We start from the raw sequence: 19,016 nt of genomic DNA on the forward strand, positions 1-19,016 counted from the left end.
TAATTAAGAAGGCAAGGTGCACTTGATCGTTTCGTAGGAGGCATCGTGTGGGCACTTACAATCATCCACCTGAAATCTCCCTCCGGCAGGGATATAAGTTGAGTGTCTACGTTAAATCTAGTCATTCAAATAACCAGAAAAACGAGAGAGACTTCCGAAAAAAATGAAACTTTCCGGACTTCTCATCCCACTCGCCAATCCCTGCAGCGCTTTTCCCAGCGGAAATCCACTTTTCGCCGAAGTAGAAGCCGTAAAACAAAGAGTTACCGACATCTCTAGTTATCTTCTTTCAAACACAGATTTCTCCAAAAACATCGCCGTATCGCCAGTAAATATTTTCAGTGCAATCAAAGTTCTCCAGAAATCAACTTCTGGTCCAGCACGAGAAGAGCTCGAGGAAGCATTTGGAAACGAAGATGCTCAGCGGTTTGAAAATCAAATCACCAAATACGCTGGAGACTTGTATGAGCTGGGAATGGCAAATAAAATCTTCTACCGACCGATCAATGGTTCAGAACCTTCCACAGAAATTGGGCAAATATCTGAAACATTCGATTTCAAAAATCCTCTTCAAAATCCATCCAAGATCAATGATTTCATTGACGAACAAACAAAAGGAAAGATTCCACAAGCTTTTCCAAAGCCAATCGACCCTGATACATTCTTCCTGCTCATTTCTACCCTTTACTTCAAAGCAAGCTGGACTTCTTCCTTCAGTCCAACCACCATTTGTTGGAAAATGAACGAGGGACCATGCGAGGAGCGAGATGGATTCGTCGGGACCGACCACTTCAACATGTTCTACGATTGGGATGCGAAGAAACCATTCAGAGTGCTTGACCTTCCCCTTGCTTTGCTAAAAGATGATGACAGATTCGCTCCTGACCAGAAAACCTTCTCGGCTCTTCAAATCTGGATGCCGGACAAAGTTCTTCAGACCGAAAGCGACCACAAAGAGTTTCTCGAGCTAATGAACAGAGAAAGCCAATCAGTTGTGAAGAAGATGAGATTGGGCCGCGCCAGATTGTTCATGCCAAAATTTTCGATTTCGACCGAGCTTGAATTGAAAACCATGCTTTACGATAAGAACTGCACTTCGATCATGAACCCCGGTCAACATTTGGAGCCAATTTATGGCGATAACGACCCAACTACATCTTTGAACGAAGCGAAGCACATTGTCCAATTCGACGTCGATGAAAACGGAGTTGAAGGAGCTGCTGTTACCGCATTCTCAATGATGTACCGATCTTTCCCGATGCCAGTCAAAATTGACCGACCATTCTACTTCCGCCTCATTCTCAAAACCGAGGACGCCAATTTGCCTGAATATGGCGCCCCAATTTTCTCCGGAAGAGTCGTCAATCCTTAGTCTAAGGACCTTAGATTAGCCTCCAATTCTCCAATTTTACTCGGAAGAGTCGATGATCTCCTAATTATTCCTTCAAAAAATGAAATCTTCCTCTAAATGCCTGCCCACTGAATAAAAAATTGAACAAAATGTTGATTTTTGTTATGAAAATATATTTTAGCATGTAAACAGATATTTATATTATAAAAAGCGGTTAATTAGCTAATTGAGCTGGTGGTTCTTCGAGAGGAGGGCGTCTTTGATCAGCGCTTTTTCGGGTGGAGAGAGCTTCTCGGGGAAGATGATGTCGAACTCGATAATGAGGTTGCCGGTTTTGCCGTCCTCGCCCGTGATTGGCATTCCTTCGCCGAAGACTGTCTTTGTATACGTCTGGTGAACTAGAAGAAGGATAGATACGTCGATTTATGGCAAGACTTACCGATATCATTTATAGGGATAGTGAGTAGTCGACCGTCAAGAGTGGCAACTTCCACGGCGCATCCGACAAGTGCCTGGCCAAGTGGAATCTTCGCTTTATAGACCAAGTCGTCTCCTCGTCGCTGGAAAAGAGCATGTTCTCGTTCTCTCAGAATGTAAACTGAAAAATTGATGCTATTATATCTTGGAGGAAGAACGTACCCATATCAGCAGGAATAGTATTTGGTCCTTGATCTCCTTCTTCTTTGAAAGTGACTCTGGTTCCAGCTTTCCAGCCGCGCTTGACTCTGATTGAAAGAATTTTGTCGCGTACAGATGATGTGTGTCCATCCTAAACGAATTCAGCGTATAATTCGACTTGTGGTCCCTTACCTCATTCATCACGTGTCTCGATATTTTCATTTTCTTATCGCAGCCGAGGTAAAGTTCCTCTAGCGTCAGATAAAGCTCGCGTTTAATTGCTGGATCTTGAATTTTTCCACCGAAAGTTCCTTTTTTAGCATCGGGCACCTGAAATTTTAGGAATGAATGAACAGAAAACTAAAGATAGACTTACGGCAAAATCGGCGAAAGGGTTGTCAGTGCCGAAAAACGCCTTGAAGACCTTGTTAGCATCACCGTGGAAGATGTATCCTTTCGACCAGCCACCATTTGACTAGAAATGATTCAGGGGAGCTCTAAAACTGAGGAAATTACCTGTGGGAGTCCCTTTTTCAAGCCTTCTTCGCCAAACTGATCAAAAATAGCTCTCAAATCTTGCTGTCTCAATACTTCGTATGCCTCTGCCACTCGAGCGAATAATTCTAGCAAAAGATCAGCAACGAACATTTATTTCGATAATTACCGTCTTGGCTCTTTCCATCTTTGTTCTTGTCCGGGTGAAGCTTTAGCGCCAATCTGCGGTACGCCGAGTGAATGTCCGAGAGTTGCGCGGAACGCGGCACATTTAAAATTGCGTAGTAATCGAGGCCCATTTTTTTCGTAAACTGATTATCTGATTCTCTGCTGCTTTATTTTCAGGAAAATAAGGGATGTTCTAGAGATTGCTTTGCGAAAATTAAAAAAATTCACAAAAACGCGTTTTGTTTGGTATCTTAGTAAGTCTTTTTGTGTTGCTAGGGAGAATGAGCGCGATCTGCGCACACTGCCTTCGATTTTTTTCTTTGATTAATTGAGAATTTTGAATAAGGGAAAGGTTTTCAGCGAAAACTCTTCTTTGACTTTGTTTTGAAGGTCGAATAATTTATTAATAGTTTATCCTTATTTGAGAATGAAGTAAATATGACGTAGAACTTTTTATGAACAGTTTTTGAATGAGAATGAATTTTGTTTTTATTTCCACAATTTTATGCAGCCATCGCGGGAAGCTGATGCCAGAAGTTTGTCGCCCGTTTGACTCTGAACATATGATGAGATCTTGATGATAGACTTTCTTTACCTTTGAAATGTACTGTAATGAAGAAATGACATCCCAGTGACCCGGTGGTGGACCGATCAGTCCCCAGTCTGATTCTTCTAGCGCTACTTGGACGATGTTATCCCTGTTTTCTTCTATCAGTTCGATTCCTTCGAGCTTTCTCTCGGAATATGTGACATCGTAGCGATGGCCCTCCGCTTGAGAACTGGCCGAATTAACCACCATTCTTGATTTCTTGGCATCGGCAAGATTCCACCCACGAATTCGCATATCACTACCACCGGTGAAAAGAACCCCGCCGCTTGGAGAAAAGACCATGGAAGTTGCAGAGTAACCGCTGTGCACTGTAGTGGTTAAAGGAGGGATACCCTAAATGGAATTCTGTAGACATGATACTTCTGTAGCTTATTACCTTGGCGGACCAAAATGCTTTTTGCCTGAATCCAGAGTTCAAGCTCCAAATGCCGACATCGTTATTCATATCGATGCTAATAGCCACTTCACACTGTGTCCCAGGTACTGGAAGAATCTTCTGAATCTTCCTCTCTGCCGCTTGAAAGTTGATCACTCTCAGTTGATACCTCAAGTCCCACACAACGACAGATCCTCGAGCAGTCGCTGCAGCAAGCCATTGTTGTCGCTTATCGGAACAAATTGAAGTCAAGCCACCAAGACGCACGTCATGTTCGAGCTCGTACGACTGAGATACTGTATGTTTACTCCTCGGGTCGAGCGACAAGATCTGTCCGGCAGAGGTGGCCGCAAAAATCTGCCCCTTGTCCGATTGCGTCGTGCAAAGATCAGTGACGATTCCATATTTCGCGTCAATGACTTTATTCCATAGAGGAGTCTTGAACATTTCAATGTCTGAGTAGCAAATACTGCCGGTCGATAAAGAGTCTGGCTTTTCTTTCTGCGCGACTATGGCGATTTTAGAATTGTCGCAAAATTGGACTCTTTTGATCGCCATTTCGGAGTCCGGGCGCCACTGGTTCTTCGATTTCAACGCTTCAGAAGGATTGGAATAATTCCAGAATTGATCGATCGACCACGTTTTTACAAAGCCGTCGTTTCCAGCTGAACACATGAATGAACACTTTGGATTGACAGTGATTTCGTTAATGGAGCCGGTATGCTCCTGGATGTGCCCAACAAGACGACCTTGTGGAAGCCACTGGTCGTTTGAACTTCCATCAAAACCGTCGAAATTCTCGTCAGAAACGTCCAATAGATCTTCCTCAAACTGATCTCTGATTTCCTTTCGCTTCTCGTACACGATTTCTCGTAGAGCAATCTTCGAGTTCGAATAGCGTTTAATCACTTTTGTGCCTTCTTTCTTTATTTCTTCCTTCTTTGGCAAGTTATGTTCGAAGTAAGAGGTTGCCCAGAGGATTTTCTTGTCGAGGACGTTCTTTTCTTTCTCATTTTTACTCAGCTCGACTTTCAAATGGGCGACATTTCTGATCTTCCCGGAGCCCATGCTTCGAGATGGTCTTCGTTGTCGCTCTCCTTCGACTTCGTCCAGATAAATGACGCCAGAAGTCGTTTTCATCGGCGTTCGAGCTTGATTTTTCAGGTGACGGGTTTCGAGCAAGGTTGACATAAGTTCAAGCGCTTCTCGATCAGTCCCTGTCATCGGAATCTGATTCAATCGGCTGAGGAGACTTGCGAATTTTCTTCTCTTTTGACCGAGTTCCCAGGAGCTCGAAGAGTTCGATGTGTCCTTGAGAAATTCATCCAGAGCTTCGGAATTGACGAGATCTTCCAGCTCATCTAGCTCGTGATGAGGATAGTCTCTTAGAAGCTTTATCAACTCTCTTGAGAATGAACTGGATATTATTTGCTCGTAAACAAGTCTTGATAGAGGTGGACGAAGGAACGTCAAGAACGTCTGAAGGGAATTCAACGCTGCGTGATTTTTCTTTTTCAAAAACTTCGAAATGACTGGAACCAGTTTAACCATCTTCTCTGCTGTATTCATAATCTGACCAAGAGTGACGAAGAATCGGGCAGCTGTGAGCATAATTGCCGAGTTTGGATGAAGAAGAAAAGGAGTCACGCGATGAGCAACATCAAGAGTAAGGCTTTTCGACATGAGTCCAGCTTCTACCAAACAGGTGAAGCATTTCAAAGCGGCGAGGATGACTGGATCTTCGGAATCGGTGAGGCCTTCTTGAATCGGCCCACGGAGAACGTCGACTAAATCGCCGGAGAGTCCGATCGACTATTTCAGGTTTGATTTTTTATTCAATTTATCTTTTTTGAAATGTAATTAAACCTTTTCCTTCAATACTTTTGGCAGAGAATTGTACATTTCCGCTCTGAGCATCCAGGAATGATTTTTATTCAAATAGGTAATCATGTGCTTCAAAATTGTATCTCCGATATTCGTTGCGCCCAACACTTCGGCAAGCTCTATCACCGAACTGTGAAGGAACTCCCGGTTGATTTCGGCGGAATCGTCCGTCATGACATTTGTAACGCAATCGTTGATGACGGTTCTTACGGTTTCAGAGACATGATCATCTTCGCATCGCTTCGAGAGAAGGTAGCAAAAGCGGCCAAACGTTCCGATGTATTTTGCATAAACACGCTTCACATGAAACATGTCATCGTTGGCGAGATCTTTCAAGTCCTAAAATTATTTTTTGAGGTTCAGAAGTTGACTTTTTTAGTTACCTTCAATAAATATTCTGCGTTTTGTTCGCAAATTTGTTCACTCAGTCCGGCAGTATCCAAGTTCAAAACTATCTGATGCAAGGCAGTCAAAGAAGCAGCTCTCAATCTCGAGTCGCTTTCTCTTGTAAATTTCAATAGAGTTGGCATGATTCTCTCCAAAACAATCACACAGTCGAGTTTCGTCGACATTTGCACCAGAATATCGAATCCATCGAACCAAGACTGGTGAAAATCACAGCTGCGGATGGCGGAAAGGATGAGATTGAGAGGGATGACGAGTGTTTCCCGGGAAAGCTTTGAGAGAAAATCTTTCAGGTCGGTTTTCAGGCGGCGAATGACATCGTCTCCTCGCGTTCCTAGAATTCTTTCGTGCTTGAGGATTGAGATAAAGTTTACCTTTTGACTGATGTTTCTCCCTGTCTTTATAGGCCGTCATTTTCTTGAACAAGAATCCATTAAAACTGGCGGGAAAGATGTCTGAAAACAACAAATCCTGCGCTGTTGGTCGATCATTTGGGCATCTCTTGATCATCGACTGGACCATCTCCCTGTAGCCATCTGGGATGTTTGATAGATTCGGCGCTTTTCCTTCCACAAATGAAAGGAGATCCCCGTATGAAAAGAGGGGATTCCCGTCTTGGAAGATTTCAGCAATGATGCAACCAGCAGAAAAGATGTCCATTTCAGCGGTTATCTCGTTTCTAATTAATTGATGCGATAGTTTCAATCGGAAATTCAAACCTTTCAGAACACGCATTGTCTTTTGTTAAAAACCTCTCCGGTGCTAGACACGCTGCTCTTCTTCTCGAGGTGTCGAAAAAGTAAGTGAAGTCGGCTGGATTATCTACAGGCAAGTTACAAGGCTTGAAATGGGCAAAGTCCGCCAAAACAAGCCAGTCGTCTTGGGTCAGTAGAACATTTTCGCACTTCAAATCGCCGTGAACGATGTTTTTCGAGTGGATATTCGCGAGAGCGTTTATCAGCTGATACGTGATCCAACTTTTTTCTTCCATCGTCAGAAATGGTCGCATGGAGAGACGATCGTAGAGCGATCGAGACATATGCTTGAAATTTTTGATGAAAAATCGAAATCTGATTTTCTTACCTGTCTGATGAGAAACCCAACATGTTCCGTTGAAAGCACCAGTGCCCACGGCAAGCAGTTAGTAAACTCGTCGAGCTCTTTGGCCACTTCTCTGATCTTCTCTCCATATTGTTCCAGGTCGACATCTTGTTTCTCTGGCGCGACGAATATCTTTACTACGATTTCTCTCTCCACCTCGTGCTCAAGCTTCGCAACTTTCATAAATCGGGTCGAGCCCATGTGACTCTTGATTGAGCATTTCGACCAAATCACATTTGGAAGGTAGTGTTGGAGATAATGCTCGATCGGTTGAGTTTGGGAAGGAGAAAGGCCCGTTAGTTGATTTCCCATTTTTTTACAAAAGATTCAATTTCATTATCTAAAGAATGCAAAGTGAAAGAAATAATTAAGAATAAAATTGTATTGCAAAGTTATCGAACAAATTTAAAAATGTCAATGTCATCGCATCGCAGTTCTTTTGGAACATTTTCTTTTTCGATCGACATTTTGAAGCCTGCGTTTTTCATTTTCTGGAAGAATTCTTTCACCAGCGGGACCTTTTCTGGCCGATACTCCATGGACATGAAGATCTCGCAGTTTTCTTTGGCAAGCGATTCTAGTGTCAAAAACAGCCAATTCACAGCAGCTAAATATGAGTCAGTTATAGTTAAAATACGAGTCCTTACGTTCATAGTAAATGCAATCGGACAAGATAATCATATCGAAAGGAAGCTCGAGTTTCTTGCTCACTTCAGCTGGGGTTTCCTGCTTCTCATTTTCGTCAAAATATCGCCAGTCAAGACAGAAAGCGTAGACGGGCGAAGACTTTATGAGTTCCTTATTCTGCTCAATATTTTTCTCAATCAAAGAAAAAAGAGCAAGGGATGAGACACATGTCTAGAAGAATCTGCGAAGTTCGCGAATTTCTTCAATAAGGATTTTTAAAGTGAATCTGTGATTATTTATTTCGAAGATTCAAAAGGCAGTGCTATGTAAAATGTGTTCTAAGTGAGCATAAATTAGTTTTGTGAGCGGGAAGAGCCTCGTCGGGACCTTGAGCTTCGTCTCAGCGGCGTCTGAAGAATAAAAGCTAAAGGTTAACAAACTTTGTTTTGCCTACCGTAGGTTCATTTGCAACGAGCTCACTGGTGACGGGTTGCGAGGCTGATTTTCGAGGTGCCTTGGCGGGCGATTGCGCAGCATCCTCGAGATCATCGACTGAACGCTTTCTTCCGCGCTTACTAGGGGTTCTGAAAGGCATTTGGTTAAATGAAATCAAGGAAGAGGACACTTACGAAAACGAAAAGGGAATGGGCTCGACGTTTTCTTGGTCGCCGTCTTTCGGCTGGCTCTTGCTCAGAGCCCGTGGAGGGGAAAAGAGAGGCTCTTCGTTCTCAGGAACGGGCTTGAGCGTGAGTGCTTTCGCAGCAGAAGGCTTTCTAGTCCGACGACTAGCACGAGAGCCAGTTGATTTTGTCGACTTGTTAGACCGAGCTGAGCCGACGGAACTGACAGAAGCATCCGATTCGTTTCCAGACATATCAGATTCAGACTTGTTTCTGATTCGTGAGGAGCGTCTTAGCGGCGTGTCAACTCTAAAAACAACGGTAATAAAAAAGAAATGATGGTTTTAAGAGTTACCTGGACGGCGGTGAGGACTTTGATTTCTTTGGAGTCGCCGCAGCCTTCTTTTGCTTTTCGACGGGCTTTGGAGTAGTTCCTCGCTTTCTCGAGCTAGTGCTTGCACGGCTTGATGATCTGCTACTTTGAGCTGCTCCAGGAGCGATTTCGGCCAGCCTGTCTTCGATGTGTTTTCGGATTTTCTTCTCATACGTCGCTAGAAGAAGAGTTACAAATCGAATCATAAAAACGCATGATTACCTCTGGTAGTTTTCGAAACGACTGCCATCTTGTTGAAGAAAACTTTGTGAAGCTTTCGCAGATCTCCGGCTAAATGAAAGTTAGTTTTGAAAATCTCGGATGCGTTCTTACGTTCAGCGTCCTCAAGCTCGTTAAGTTTCTGAAGAAGTTCAGATTTCGTCAATGCCGATTGCTGATCAACAGGGTTGAAATAATCTTCATCGGCTTTAGTTAGTTCAGCGACTTCATCGTCAACCGCTTTTCCTTCTTCGTCAGGAGCGGGTAAGTCGTGACTTTCTTTCTCCGCAACTGTTTCTTCCTCTGGCATCTCCAAGACCGGCTCCAAAGCTGGCATCTCGCTATCAGGTACGATTTCATCCTCGTCACACGATGATTCTAGATACGTGACACCTTCAATTCCCGTTGACAACTTTTTCTTACGTTTTACAGGCTCTTGTTGCACCACCGGCTCTTGAACCATTTCAACCTCGACGAAAGGCTCTTCTTCAGGGATGTCTGGCCGATCATTCTCTTTTCCGACCACTTCGAATGACTCGACTTCTTTCTCAACGACTTCAGCTAGTTCTTGCTCAAAGTTTTGGCTCATATTTGCATATTTCTTATCGTTCGGTGGTGTGACTGGCCCGGTTTGCTCTTCCTCCTCTTCGACCTTCTCAATTTCCGCCTCCGCGTCTTTCTTTTTCTCATTTTGGTCTTCCTTCATTTCTTCCACAACTTTCAAAGGCTGAGAAGCGCTCATGTGGACGGTATGTCGCCTCAGGAGCAGATGATCTTCTTGTGCCATGCTTTCGGTATCAGAAACAGTCATGCGATCACCATCCATCGACGTATCTTTTCGTAATTCTGCTCCGACTCTTTCGACATCCGGGTTCTACAACAAATATGTTAGAAAAGAATCAAATCAAAATTCGTCCTACCTTGACCATCTCTGGAATGGCGATAATTGATGGATTCTCTTCCAAATCTGAGTCAGTCGGACCCTTTTGAATTTGATCCAGCACTTCGGCTTCTTCCGATTCCGAGCCATTCTCAGCAGCTTTTTCTTGCGATTCTTGCTTTTCTTGATGCTGGTTCACGCTAGAGACGTCGATGGTTACAGCACCAGTAGTTCCATTGGAACTTCTCGAAGATTCATCCTGAACAGCGACCGTTTCAGATTTGTTAGAGTTGACACTGTCAGGTCGGAGCATCGACACATCGGGTGTATCGTAGACAGAAGCGTTGTTCTGATCAATCTCCTTGTCAAGAGATGTTTGAAGAACACCTTCGTCTTCGCTTTCGTCGATAATTTCAATCGGAGCCTTCTCTTGCGAGTGGGAATCGGGGAAGATGCAGCCAGACTGGTGAGAGTCAGTTCCCTCTGTCGAGATATTTGATTCAACTGCTTTTTCGACAGCTGATTCAGAAGACGTACTGGCCATAGAAACATCAAGACCGGAGCATTCCATTGAAGATTCTGACTTGAATCGTATTGGACGGACTCGATCCTCGCGCTCGGATTTCTGAGAGTTGGTCAGAGAGCTCTGAACTGGCTTTGGAGGCAAAGTGAGTTGCTCGTATGAATTCGGCTCTTGAATCAGGTTTTTCATTTGCAATACACTGGGCGACGAAAAGAGGGCCTGTGCGATGTCGTCTTTTTCCTGGAAGATCGATGAGTTTCTTCGATCGCGCATCATGGGGCTGAAATATGCCTTGGTGGGAGTTTGGAGTCTTTTTCTTGAGAGCGGGTGGGGCGTTCCTTTGAGAGTAGGCTTTACTGGCATCGGCGATGAAAAGCTGAGAAGCTTTCTATACAAAGAAGTCGACTGATCATCTGGAGATCCTTGAAAAACAAGCTGCTGTTCTTCGTAAGAGAGCTGGCAGCTGAATAGTTCTCTGAGAAGTCCCTGTGCTCGGGCATGTTTGACCATGTAAATGAAGGCGTTTTCCCAGTCCAGTGAAGGATCCTCGGCTCTCGTTTGTTGAATACATCGGACGCATTCGAAAACAAGTTTGTTCGCCAAGTAAATGTCGATCCTTAGGTAGGTGATCTCAAGCAGTTCCGCTGAGGAGCTCCATTCTGGCGTGTGAATTGAAGAGATCGCAAAGGCTTCTTTGACGTGGTCATTTTCGAGCAAAATCGAGCAAATGCGCGTCCAGTGGTGAGTGAAGACAATTGGCTCGGCTAACCCGCTGTTGAAAGAGTTCACGGCCTCTTTGTAGTAGCCATTATCTAAGAACCAGCAGGCCTGAATGTATTTGACGAGTTTACGATTCATGCCGAGTGCGTTGAGCACCGCAAAGATTTGATCTTCCACCGGCGCTTCATTCTTGGTCAGATCATTTGTCCGCAGGATATCAAGAATCGCGTAGCACAGAAGTGATCCAGTGATGACAGGACGCACGTCAATGTTTAAAATCAGGTCGATGATGCACTTCAGCGACTGCGGAGGGTACTGCATCGCTTTATTCCAAGTCTCCAACTCACAATGAGCCACTTTTTCAACCATTTTGACGACCAAATCGATCATTAGCGCGTCTTCTTTGCCGTTTCGATGTCTGCCGTAAATGTTCCTGATGCATTCGTAGTTCCAGCCGAAGTTGGAGCGATCCTCAGTTTCGGGCAACATAGAGCTTTTCACGAGAAAAGCGAGGACATCTGCATACTTTTGATTGATTTGGCAACCTCGTGTCAAATAATCTTCAGCGTTCGAAATCGTCAAGTAGAATCGATGAAGATCGAAGAAAAGCTGCTCGATAACTTTTAGCTGCTTCCAAGTTTCTCGCCTGTTGAATCGTTGCTCAGTTCGCATTACAGGAACGTACAGTATCGCGATGAGCTTGTTGAATCGCTTCTTGATGCGCTTTATGTTCTCTTTGCCCCACAGATATGCCTTTGACTTTTCATTATCTGTTGCAGATTCGCCATAGAATTTAGTCAAGTCGTCAAGATGACCAAAATACAGCGCGCTGGTGAGGATACTGTCGACCTTTTCATCGTAAGACAAGTTCGTAATGGCGTCCATTATCGAATACGTATCCTTGTAGCCTCCACTGATCTTTTTTACTTGATTCAGCGTCAGTCGCGCAAACTCAAGCTCTTTGTGAACCTCGTTAGCCGACTCCTCCATGTTTCCGAGCTTCTTGAGTAGCCTTAGCGCCGTGTTTTGCCGACTATGGACGATGTTCTCTTCGTAGAAATTGTCGATGATCGCGTCCAGTGTGAATGTTATGCTCTCAGGCTCCGTCGGATCCTCCACGTGGCATTCGGTCATCATCAGCGGCCCACCGCGGTCGGAGCACTCGAAATGTTTCAGAAACTTCGACTGGATTCTGATGTCCTCTGGCTTTTCAACCGAAATGTTGAGAATTGAAAAGAATCGACGATCCCATTTCGACTTTGATCCCAAACTCGCAGGACAGCGCGCGTTGTAGTATCCATTGAGCTCGAACATGTAAATGCGGAATTTGTCTTCCTCGACGCCGAAAAATACGTAGCTCTCGCTGGGAGTGGCATAAATATCTGCATCTTCCCAACTATCGGAATCAGATGGATGCTCGTGGAAGTTTTCGACGGCAAAGGCGCTAGAGAAAATAATGTTAAAAACTATTTGAGACTCGAATCAAAGAAGAGAGAAATCTATTCTTAGTAAGAATCACTTACCTTGTGAGTTTTCCCTGTTGCCAAAACGAGAATCTATGTCCGACGCTCACCAACTCATCGTAAAACATCCTCCTTTCCTTTTCTTCAATTTTCGTCGGATGCCGCCTTCGAAATTCCAACGCAAACATCTCTAGCTGCACCTGCTCGTCTAACTGCGAGCACTGCCACATGTAGCACACTTTCTTCGGGTCGTTTCCAGGCTCTTGGATGATGATCCGATTGATGACGCCGTACTCTTCGTCTTCATTTGGACTCTCGTGGATCGACCTCATTTCTTTCAGCGCGTAAAAGCTCACAACTCCGTCCTCGTAGCCTATTAGCAGTAGTGACTGTTGGACAGCGACTGTGAGTGTGGAAATGGCCGCGTCTTGCGATCTACGATGGTTTCCCTCGAAGACAGCTGGGCAGGAGTCGGATTTGTAGAGATCGTTTCTTACTTCTGAAATGACGTCTACGTCCAGGTATTCCAAGTCTGTGAGCGCAGGAGACATACGATGATCTTCACCGATATTTAAATCGACAAAGAGGATGTTTCCAGAACTGGTTGCGAAAACAGCAAGTCCGTGGAAGTCGATCAGATCTGGATGAAGGGCAGCTTTGTGAGACAGCGTTGGGCGAAGGAAAACGGGGCGAATGTGAGTGACGGTTTCGGAGCTTATTTTGAATTTTCGGATCGCCGTCAACGATTTGTTCAATGAGAGCAGGTGCACTTCCCCACAGTGGTCGGTTTTTCTACTCTCGAAGGCGCAGAAGATGATTTTTTCATCTTCCCATGGCTCGATTACTAAGAATTTCTTAATAGAACAGTCTAGGAGTTTACACACCTGTTATCCTTCCTGGCAGTGTAATGGTTCTAAGACAGGAACCATTCTTTGAAAGAAACAGTCGCACTTTTGAATCCTCGTCATACTGGATCACATACTTCCCACATATGAAGCTCTTTTGATTTTTATCCGATTTCGATGTCGCGAGCGTGCACGACTTTAAATTTACAATGTCCGGCGTCCTACGCAATGTTGCATTGATAGCTTCCATTCAATCTAAAAAGAATACGGGCTTTAGCAACGCTAGAGTTTGAACTAGAAGATTTTTTTTTCGAGTGTGAAGGTCTCAGGCACATATCTTTTTATCAGTGTAAGAATATTAGCTTTTTAATTTCAACCTTTGCGTGGGAAAATTTGGGAATAATATCGTATAAAAATGGAGCAAGAAGCAATAGAATTATGGCAGTAGTTAGGTCTTATTTGGGAAACATGTGATAGCATTATTATGAATTATTTGTTTTTGCTATATTTTTTGATCTCCTCGCCGATCTTGTTGTCCACGCCCTTGATTTTTTGAATCAGCTCTTTTTGATCGCTGGTGGATTGAATGAGATCGAAGACTTCTCTGAGCAGTTCGCGTTTCGCAGTTGCTACTTTTTTCTTCCCTGCTCGGGCCATCGTGTCTTTCAGGTCCTGAACAATTAGTTAGTTGTGTAACTGATAGGAATGGCCTCTTACCAAGGTGTAAGCCTTTCGCCACGCATCCTCCTTCTCCTTGAATTCATCAAGATTCCAGGAGTCGATATCCTTGTGGCATAGGCCGGGCTTGTCCCTCCAGCTTGACGGGAAGAAATTCTTCACCGTTTGATGGAGCTTTTTCATGTACTCCTTCTCTCTCTTCTCTACTCTCTCTCGTGCAGCCTTTTCTTTTTCAACAGTGCGCTCGAGTTCTAGCAAACGCTCCTCGAAGTTTTCCTCCGATTCTTTGCGATGCCGGCGCTTTGGCTACAGAAAAAGGGTCAGTAAAACCTTTTTGGAATCAAGGCAGACTCACCGGTGGGCTCTTTCCTCCATAATCGCTGTTGTCTTCTTCCGAGCTGTCACCAATCACTGCTCTGTGTCGATCAAAGCCAGAAGTCACCTCTGCTCCTACTGGCCCATGTCCAGAGCGTCTCTTTCTCAAGTTTCTCTTTCTGACAATAGGCTCGTCGTCCTCAGAATCCGAAATAATTCGACCTCGGTTCTGAATCGGTGCGTCGCGAATCACTGGCGGTGCTTTTCCACTCGCACTTGTCGTAGCGCCGTTGCCGTTTTCGCTTGTCTTGGCAGATGGCCGTTGGATTTTTCGACGCTCGGGAGAAACGGCGACTTCTTCGACATCGCGCGATTCCTTTTTGATTACGGGCAACATCTCGAGCGATTTCGTTGTGATGACTTCTTCGGCGTTTTTGCAGCTGTTGTATTTCTGAACGAAATAATAAATAAACATAAATATCTTTGGTTAAGAAAATTCTCTTTACAAAGTAATAAGAAAGTCGCTAGAAATTAGCACTTGGCTCGCACACACAAAGTGGGATTTACTTCTGGGTGACAAGAATGGCTTGACCAACGCTTGACTGAGAGTACTTACAGGATCGGTCAAATCCATGCAGATGAAATAGGCAGGATTCGCATCGTCTGGATTATTGACTTTTCGGAACTTGCCGCAGTCATCTCTCGTGCACCGGAAAAATGGAGGTTGAGCCTTTAAAAATGTTGAAAAGAGTAGGTCGAGAAGTGCTTTTTACCTTCTCAACCGCCCGGTTTGTCGCCTGGGTTTCCTGTCTCTCGCACAATGGATCGCTGGTGGGGTAGCCGAACTGGCACCACTGCTCGAACTCGATTTTGATTCGCTTGTGGTAATCGTGCGCGCGATCTTGGCACAACTTCACAAGAGTCCTGAATTCAAAATTGATCATTCCATAAAACAACCAATAAAGTAATAAACATACAATCAAACGTACCTAAACTCTCTATCATCCGCGAATCGCTGCTTGCTCATGCTCGGCTGCATCAACGCTGCTGGAACATCCACCGCCGCCAAAACACCAAGAGGCCATTTCGCCATTTCCGGTCCTTCGACTTCAACGATGAGGCGATTTTTAGAGAAGATTCGGATCCCGGATTTTTGTCGCTCGCGGATGTTGTAGCCGAGGGTGAGGGTGAAATCGGTGACATTGGAGATTTTTTCCTTTTGCTTGATTTCCAGGTCGAAGCGGCGAATGTCACTCTCGTACTTGTCGACTGTCATGTTGAGCTTGCGAATTTGCTGGAGAGAGCTAGCGTTGGTGGACCCTTCTTTCGTCAAAGTGGCGATCTGAAAATGAGTTAATCAAGATTATAGATCCGTGGGTAAGTTTAGAAGATTAATCAGATTTCGTTTAGTTTCCGGCGAACTATCTTTAAAAAAGCCCAAGTTTCGTACGAAGGAAAAAAGTTTACTGTGCTTACCTCAGATTTGACTTTCTTGATCTTGTTCAATTTCTTCTTTTTCTGCTCTGTCAAGTCTGCGATTTTAGACTTAGCCGTCGATCGGAATTTGCCCTTTGGAAGATTGTATTTGCGTCTTTCGTACATCAGATCGTAGATTCGAGTTGGGCGGATAAATTCGCCGCGGAGGAAGACTTGCATCTTAGGCTTAAGAATATGATGAAAAAGACGAAAAAAGCGTGAATTCACCTTGAGGTAGAGGGTTGAGAGGTATTCTTTGAGAGATTTCGCCGCGTTTCCATGATCTCCAACATCGTGAATGTCGTTGTCGTCCAGCTCAGCGTTCAATTCTGGCTCGCCACTTTCATTCAGGTTGAGCTGGTAAAGAATGATGATGGTTCCTTGGCTTTCCAGGCCATAAAATTGCTCTAGAATGGAATTTTATTTGAAGAATCTTCAAAGAAAGGACTAAAACTAGGTTTCTTACCAAGAAGAGTTTCCTCGTTGGAGAAGGGCGAGTAGCTCGTGATAAGATCGACTTCTGTCTCGTGTCGCATCTTTTCGTCTTTTTCTGGCTTTGATGGATCGTAAATGGGGCGATAGTTGACCGACCCGTCGCTTTCGTAGACCATCTTCCAGCTCGGCAGAGGGCAGATTACTTCGTTCTGAAAAAAAAGGAGACATTCTAGCACTGGAAGAGGAGATAACTCTTACATTTTCATTCTCATATCCAGCATGAGAGGATTTAATGAATGTTTGAGAGATCATGAGTGCGGAGAGCTCGTCATCTTTGATCGACAAGACGAGGCAGTCGTTTCCAACTCTCATCGAGCCAGATTTTAACCCGTTGCCGTACATGCCGATCATTTCTGGGTTGTCGTTCTTGCTCGAGTAGCCATAAGCGATGACGTTGAACATTTCTTTCGACGTCATTCCGCAGCTAGAAAAAAAAGGAGTAGAAAAGAGGATTACAGATAGGGGACATACCCTAGATCGCGGAAATAAATGTAATTTTTTCCTTGAAGATTTTCGTTTTCTTCCACGCTTTTTATGTCGATCTCGAGTTTTGGGGAACCAGAGTCACTGAACAGAAATAAGTCAGTGACATTCGATTGAAATGGGGAGAAAAGAGTGTACTTACTATGCATTGTCGACGATTTCAGCGATGGCTCCAAAGACGGACTCATGAGTAGACGCGTTTGACTCAAGAAACGCAGTTGTCAACCGCGCCCGTGGAATCAACTCCATCGCCCGAAAGAATTCCTCTTCGCTGTCTGAAAATCAAAATGATATGAATTTGATTTCAAGGTACAAATCAGGTAGTTACTTCTAATGAAAATCTCTCTTTTCTTCAATGTTTTTCTATTTTAGTTTTAAAAAGGAAGTTCTCTGTAGCCGATACAGTAGGTTCATTTCCTACGCCTTTTTCTCTAACAGACAGAATACTAAAAAAGGGAAATTTGTAAAATTGGCGCGCACAGTTTTTTGCGCCGAATTGGCCAAGGCGCTGGGACAGAAGCCAATCAGCGCTGCGCTATTTTTTCCTTTAGGGACGGAAAATCGCGCTCTCGCGCTGCAGCTGATCATCGCGAAATCGGGACTCTAAGAGTAGATTGCCGGAATTGACAACTCAAACAAGCGGATAGGCCGATTTCTGACAAGTACCAATCGACCCAATCTGATTGTTTTTTCTATCAGATGTTAACCCTTTTTATGATAATTAAAAAAAAAAGTTAGTCGTTACCTTAAAAATCTAGCTTTTTAAAAAATACGAGCTCTCGAATCTCTTACGGTGATCGACTGAAGAAAGTCGTGAAAATATCGGACAGCTGAAATAAAATCTAGAAAGTTTCAATGACCTCTTCGATCGCGATTCTGGAATGAGCATTTTTTACCTTTTGAATCTTTCTTGTTCTGGTTGACCTGTTCGTCCATCTCCAGCAGCGTCAAAATATCAATCGGTTCATCATGTCTTACTGTACGAATCAAGTCCAAAATGGGAATATCATCCGAATCTGAAGCATTTCCGCCAGCGCGGCCATCATCAGTTTCCTCCTCATCACTTGTAAAAGCTACAGTGATCTTTAGGTTCCGACATGGGTCTTCATCCCTCTTTTGAATCGTCGAGTTCGACACCTCTACTTGTTCCTTGGATCCCAGGGATTCCAAATCTGGAAAAAAAGTAGGGGTTGGTCACGTGTTTTGGCTCGAAATCGGCGATTTTTCATTTTGGGCCGGAGGATTTTCACAAGTTTGTTAAACAATCCTCTGCCTCAGGCAAAACGGAGGTAACCAATGAAAAGAGCGCCCTTTTTTACCCTAGAATCCACCTTCAAACCTTCCGGCCTCGCTCTCATATCCCTAGAATGAACAAAAGTTTGGAACTTTCTTGTTTGTCGGAAAACACTGAGCGGAGGACTTTCGCTGGTGGAAGACCTCCTGGAAGACCAATATTAAAATAAATGAATAAATGACCTTCCTCGGTCAGTAAATGGCCACTTGAGGTCAACTTCGGTCACTTTGTGCCGGAGGACCTTCCGGAGGACCCCTCTGATGGAAGACAAGCTGGTGGAAGACCAAGATTTAAAAACAAAAAAGAAATAAAATAAAGAGCTATGATTGGCTTGTTATTGCCGCTTATGGCCAATTTCGGCCGTTTTCTGCCGGAGGACCTCCCGGAGGACCTCCTTACTGGAAGACCAACTGCTGGAAGACCAATATAAAAAAAATAAATAAATAGCCTTGCTTGGTCACATATTGCCACATTTGGCCAACTTCGGCCGCTTTCTGCCGGAGAACCTCCCGGAGGACTCACTTACTGGAAGACAAACTGCTGGAAGACCAATATAAAAAAAATAAATAAATAGCCTTGCTTGGTCACATATTGCCACATTTGGCCAACTTCCGCCGCTTTCCGCCGGAGGACCTCCCGGAGGACTCACTAACTGGAAGACCAACTGCTTGTAAACTTGTTGGGAATGAATCTGTCTGGGATAAAGACACGCAAGCACATACAATTCAGTCAGGCAGGGGGCCAAGCCGACCCGTAGGGGAGGCCACGCCTGTTTATTGAATTCAGTCAGGGACAGGGCGAAGCCGACCCGAAGGGGAGGCCACGCCTGTTTATTCAATTCAGTCAAGGACAGGGCGAAGCCGACCCGAAGGGGAGGCCACGCCAGTTTATTCAATTCAGTCAAGGACAGGGCGAAGCCGACCCGAAGGGGAGGCCACGCCTGTTTATTCAATCCAGTCAGGGACAGGGCGAAGCCGACCCGAAGGGGAGGCCATGC

At 44.5% G+C, this 19,016-nt stretch overlaps 5 protein-coding genes across 6 annotated transcripts; 1 reads left to right on the plus strand and 4 right to left on the minus strand.

Annotated features, from left to right (window-relative positions):
* The first annotated feature begins 141 nt into the window (after positions 1-141).
* LOC145701011 (serpin A3-6-like) lies at positions 142-1,515 on the plus strand. The gene has a single exon (XM_081778236.1). It carries the CDS (start codon positions 164-166, stop codon positions 1,370-1,372), a length of 1,209 nt encoding a protein of 402 aa, XP_081634362.1. The 5' UTR covers positions 142-163; the 3' UTR covers positions 1,373-1,515.
* On the minus strand, positions 1,515-2,810 carry LOC145701012 (dnaJ homolog subfamily B member 13-like). Its single transcript, XM_081778237.1, has 7 exons — positions 2,634-2,810; positions 2,486-2,592; positions 2,346-2,444; positions 2,162-2,299; positions 1,991-2,120; positions 1,791-1,949; positions 1,515-1,749 (listed from the first exon to the last, which is right to left on the minus strand). Exons 1-7 carry the CDS (start codon positions 2,761-2,763, stop codon positions 1,574-1,576), a joined length of 939 nt encoding a protein of 312 aa, XP_081634363.1. The 5' UTR covers positions 2,764-2,810; the 3' UTR covers positions 1,515-1,573.
* A 216-nt stretch (positions 2,811-3,026) lies between these two features.
* LOC145701657 (phosphoinositide 3-kinase regulatory subunit 4-like) lies at positions 3,027-7,838 on the minus strand. Its single transcript, XM_081778871.1, has 9 exons — positions 7,656-7,838; positions 6,991-7,615; positions 6,627-6,949; positions 6,282-6,586; positions 5,886-6,241; positions 5,485-5,841; positions 3,619-5,430; positions 3,228-3,575; positions 3,027-3,187 (listed from the first exon to the last, which is right to left on the minus strand). Exons 2-9 carry the CDS (start codon positions 7,318-7,320, stop codon positions 3,122-3,124), a joined length of 3,897 nt encoding a protein of 1,298 aa, XP_081634997.1. The 5' UTR covers positions 7,321-7,615; positions 7,656-7,838; the 3' UTR covers positions 3,027-3,121.
* A 77-nt stretch (positions 7,839-7,915) lies between these two features.
* LOC145705788 (uncharacterized) lies at positions 7,916-13,554 on the minus strand. Of its 2 annotated transcripts, XM_081783274.1 has the most exons (10): positions 13,318-13,554; positions 12,494-13,277; positions 9,768-12,414; positions 9,271-9,721; positions 8,962-9,225; positions 8,851-8,919; positions 8,611-8,806; positions 8,265-8,564; positions 8,090-8,219; positions 7,916-8,045 (listed from the first exon to the last, which is right to left on the minus strand). In XM_081783274.1, the coding sequence occupies exons 1-10, from the start codon at positions 13,526-13,528 to the stop codon at positions 7,989-7,991; spliced, it is 5,109 nt and encodes a 1,702-aa protein (XP_081639400.1). In that variant the 5' UTR covers positions 13,529-13,554; the 3' UTR covers positions 7,916-7,988. The 2 variants fall into 2 exon arrangements, with proteins under 2 accessions (XP_081639400.1, XP_081639399.1); XM_081783273.1 differs by having other exon boundaries at positions 8,962-9,721.
* A 12-nt stretch (positions 13,555-13,566) lies between these two features.
* Positions 13,567-17,000, minus strand: LOC145705789 (ATPase MORC2B-like). The gene is made up of 12 exons (XM_081783275.1): positions 16,868-17,000; positions 16,714-16,809; positions 16,441-16,666; positions 16,214-16,391; positions 15,976-16,154; positions 15,748-15,933; positions 15,261-15,613; positions 15,045-15,195; positions 14,888-15,001; positions 14,312-14,722; positions 13,996-14,262; positions 13,567-13,950 (listed from the first exon to the last, which is right to left on the minus strand). The coding sequence occupies exons 1-12, from the start codon at positions 16,972-16,974 to the stop codon at positions 13,768-13,770; spliced, it is 2,451 nt and encodes an 816-aa protein (XP_081639401.1). The 5' UTR covers positions 16,975-17,000; the 3' UTR covers positions 13,567-13,767.
* Positions 17,001-19,016: the final 2,016 nt, after the last annotated feature.

Source organism: Oikopleura dioica, chromosome PAR, assembly GCF_907165135.1.
Source record: "Oikopleura dioica chromosome PAR, OKI2018_I68_1.0, whole genome shotgun sequence".
In the NCBI taxonomy this organism is placed as follows: domain Eukaryota; kingdom Metazoa; phylum Chordata; class Appendicularia; order Copelata; family Oikopleuridae; genus Oikopleura; species Oikopleura dioica.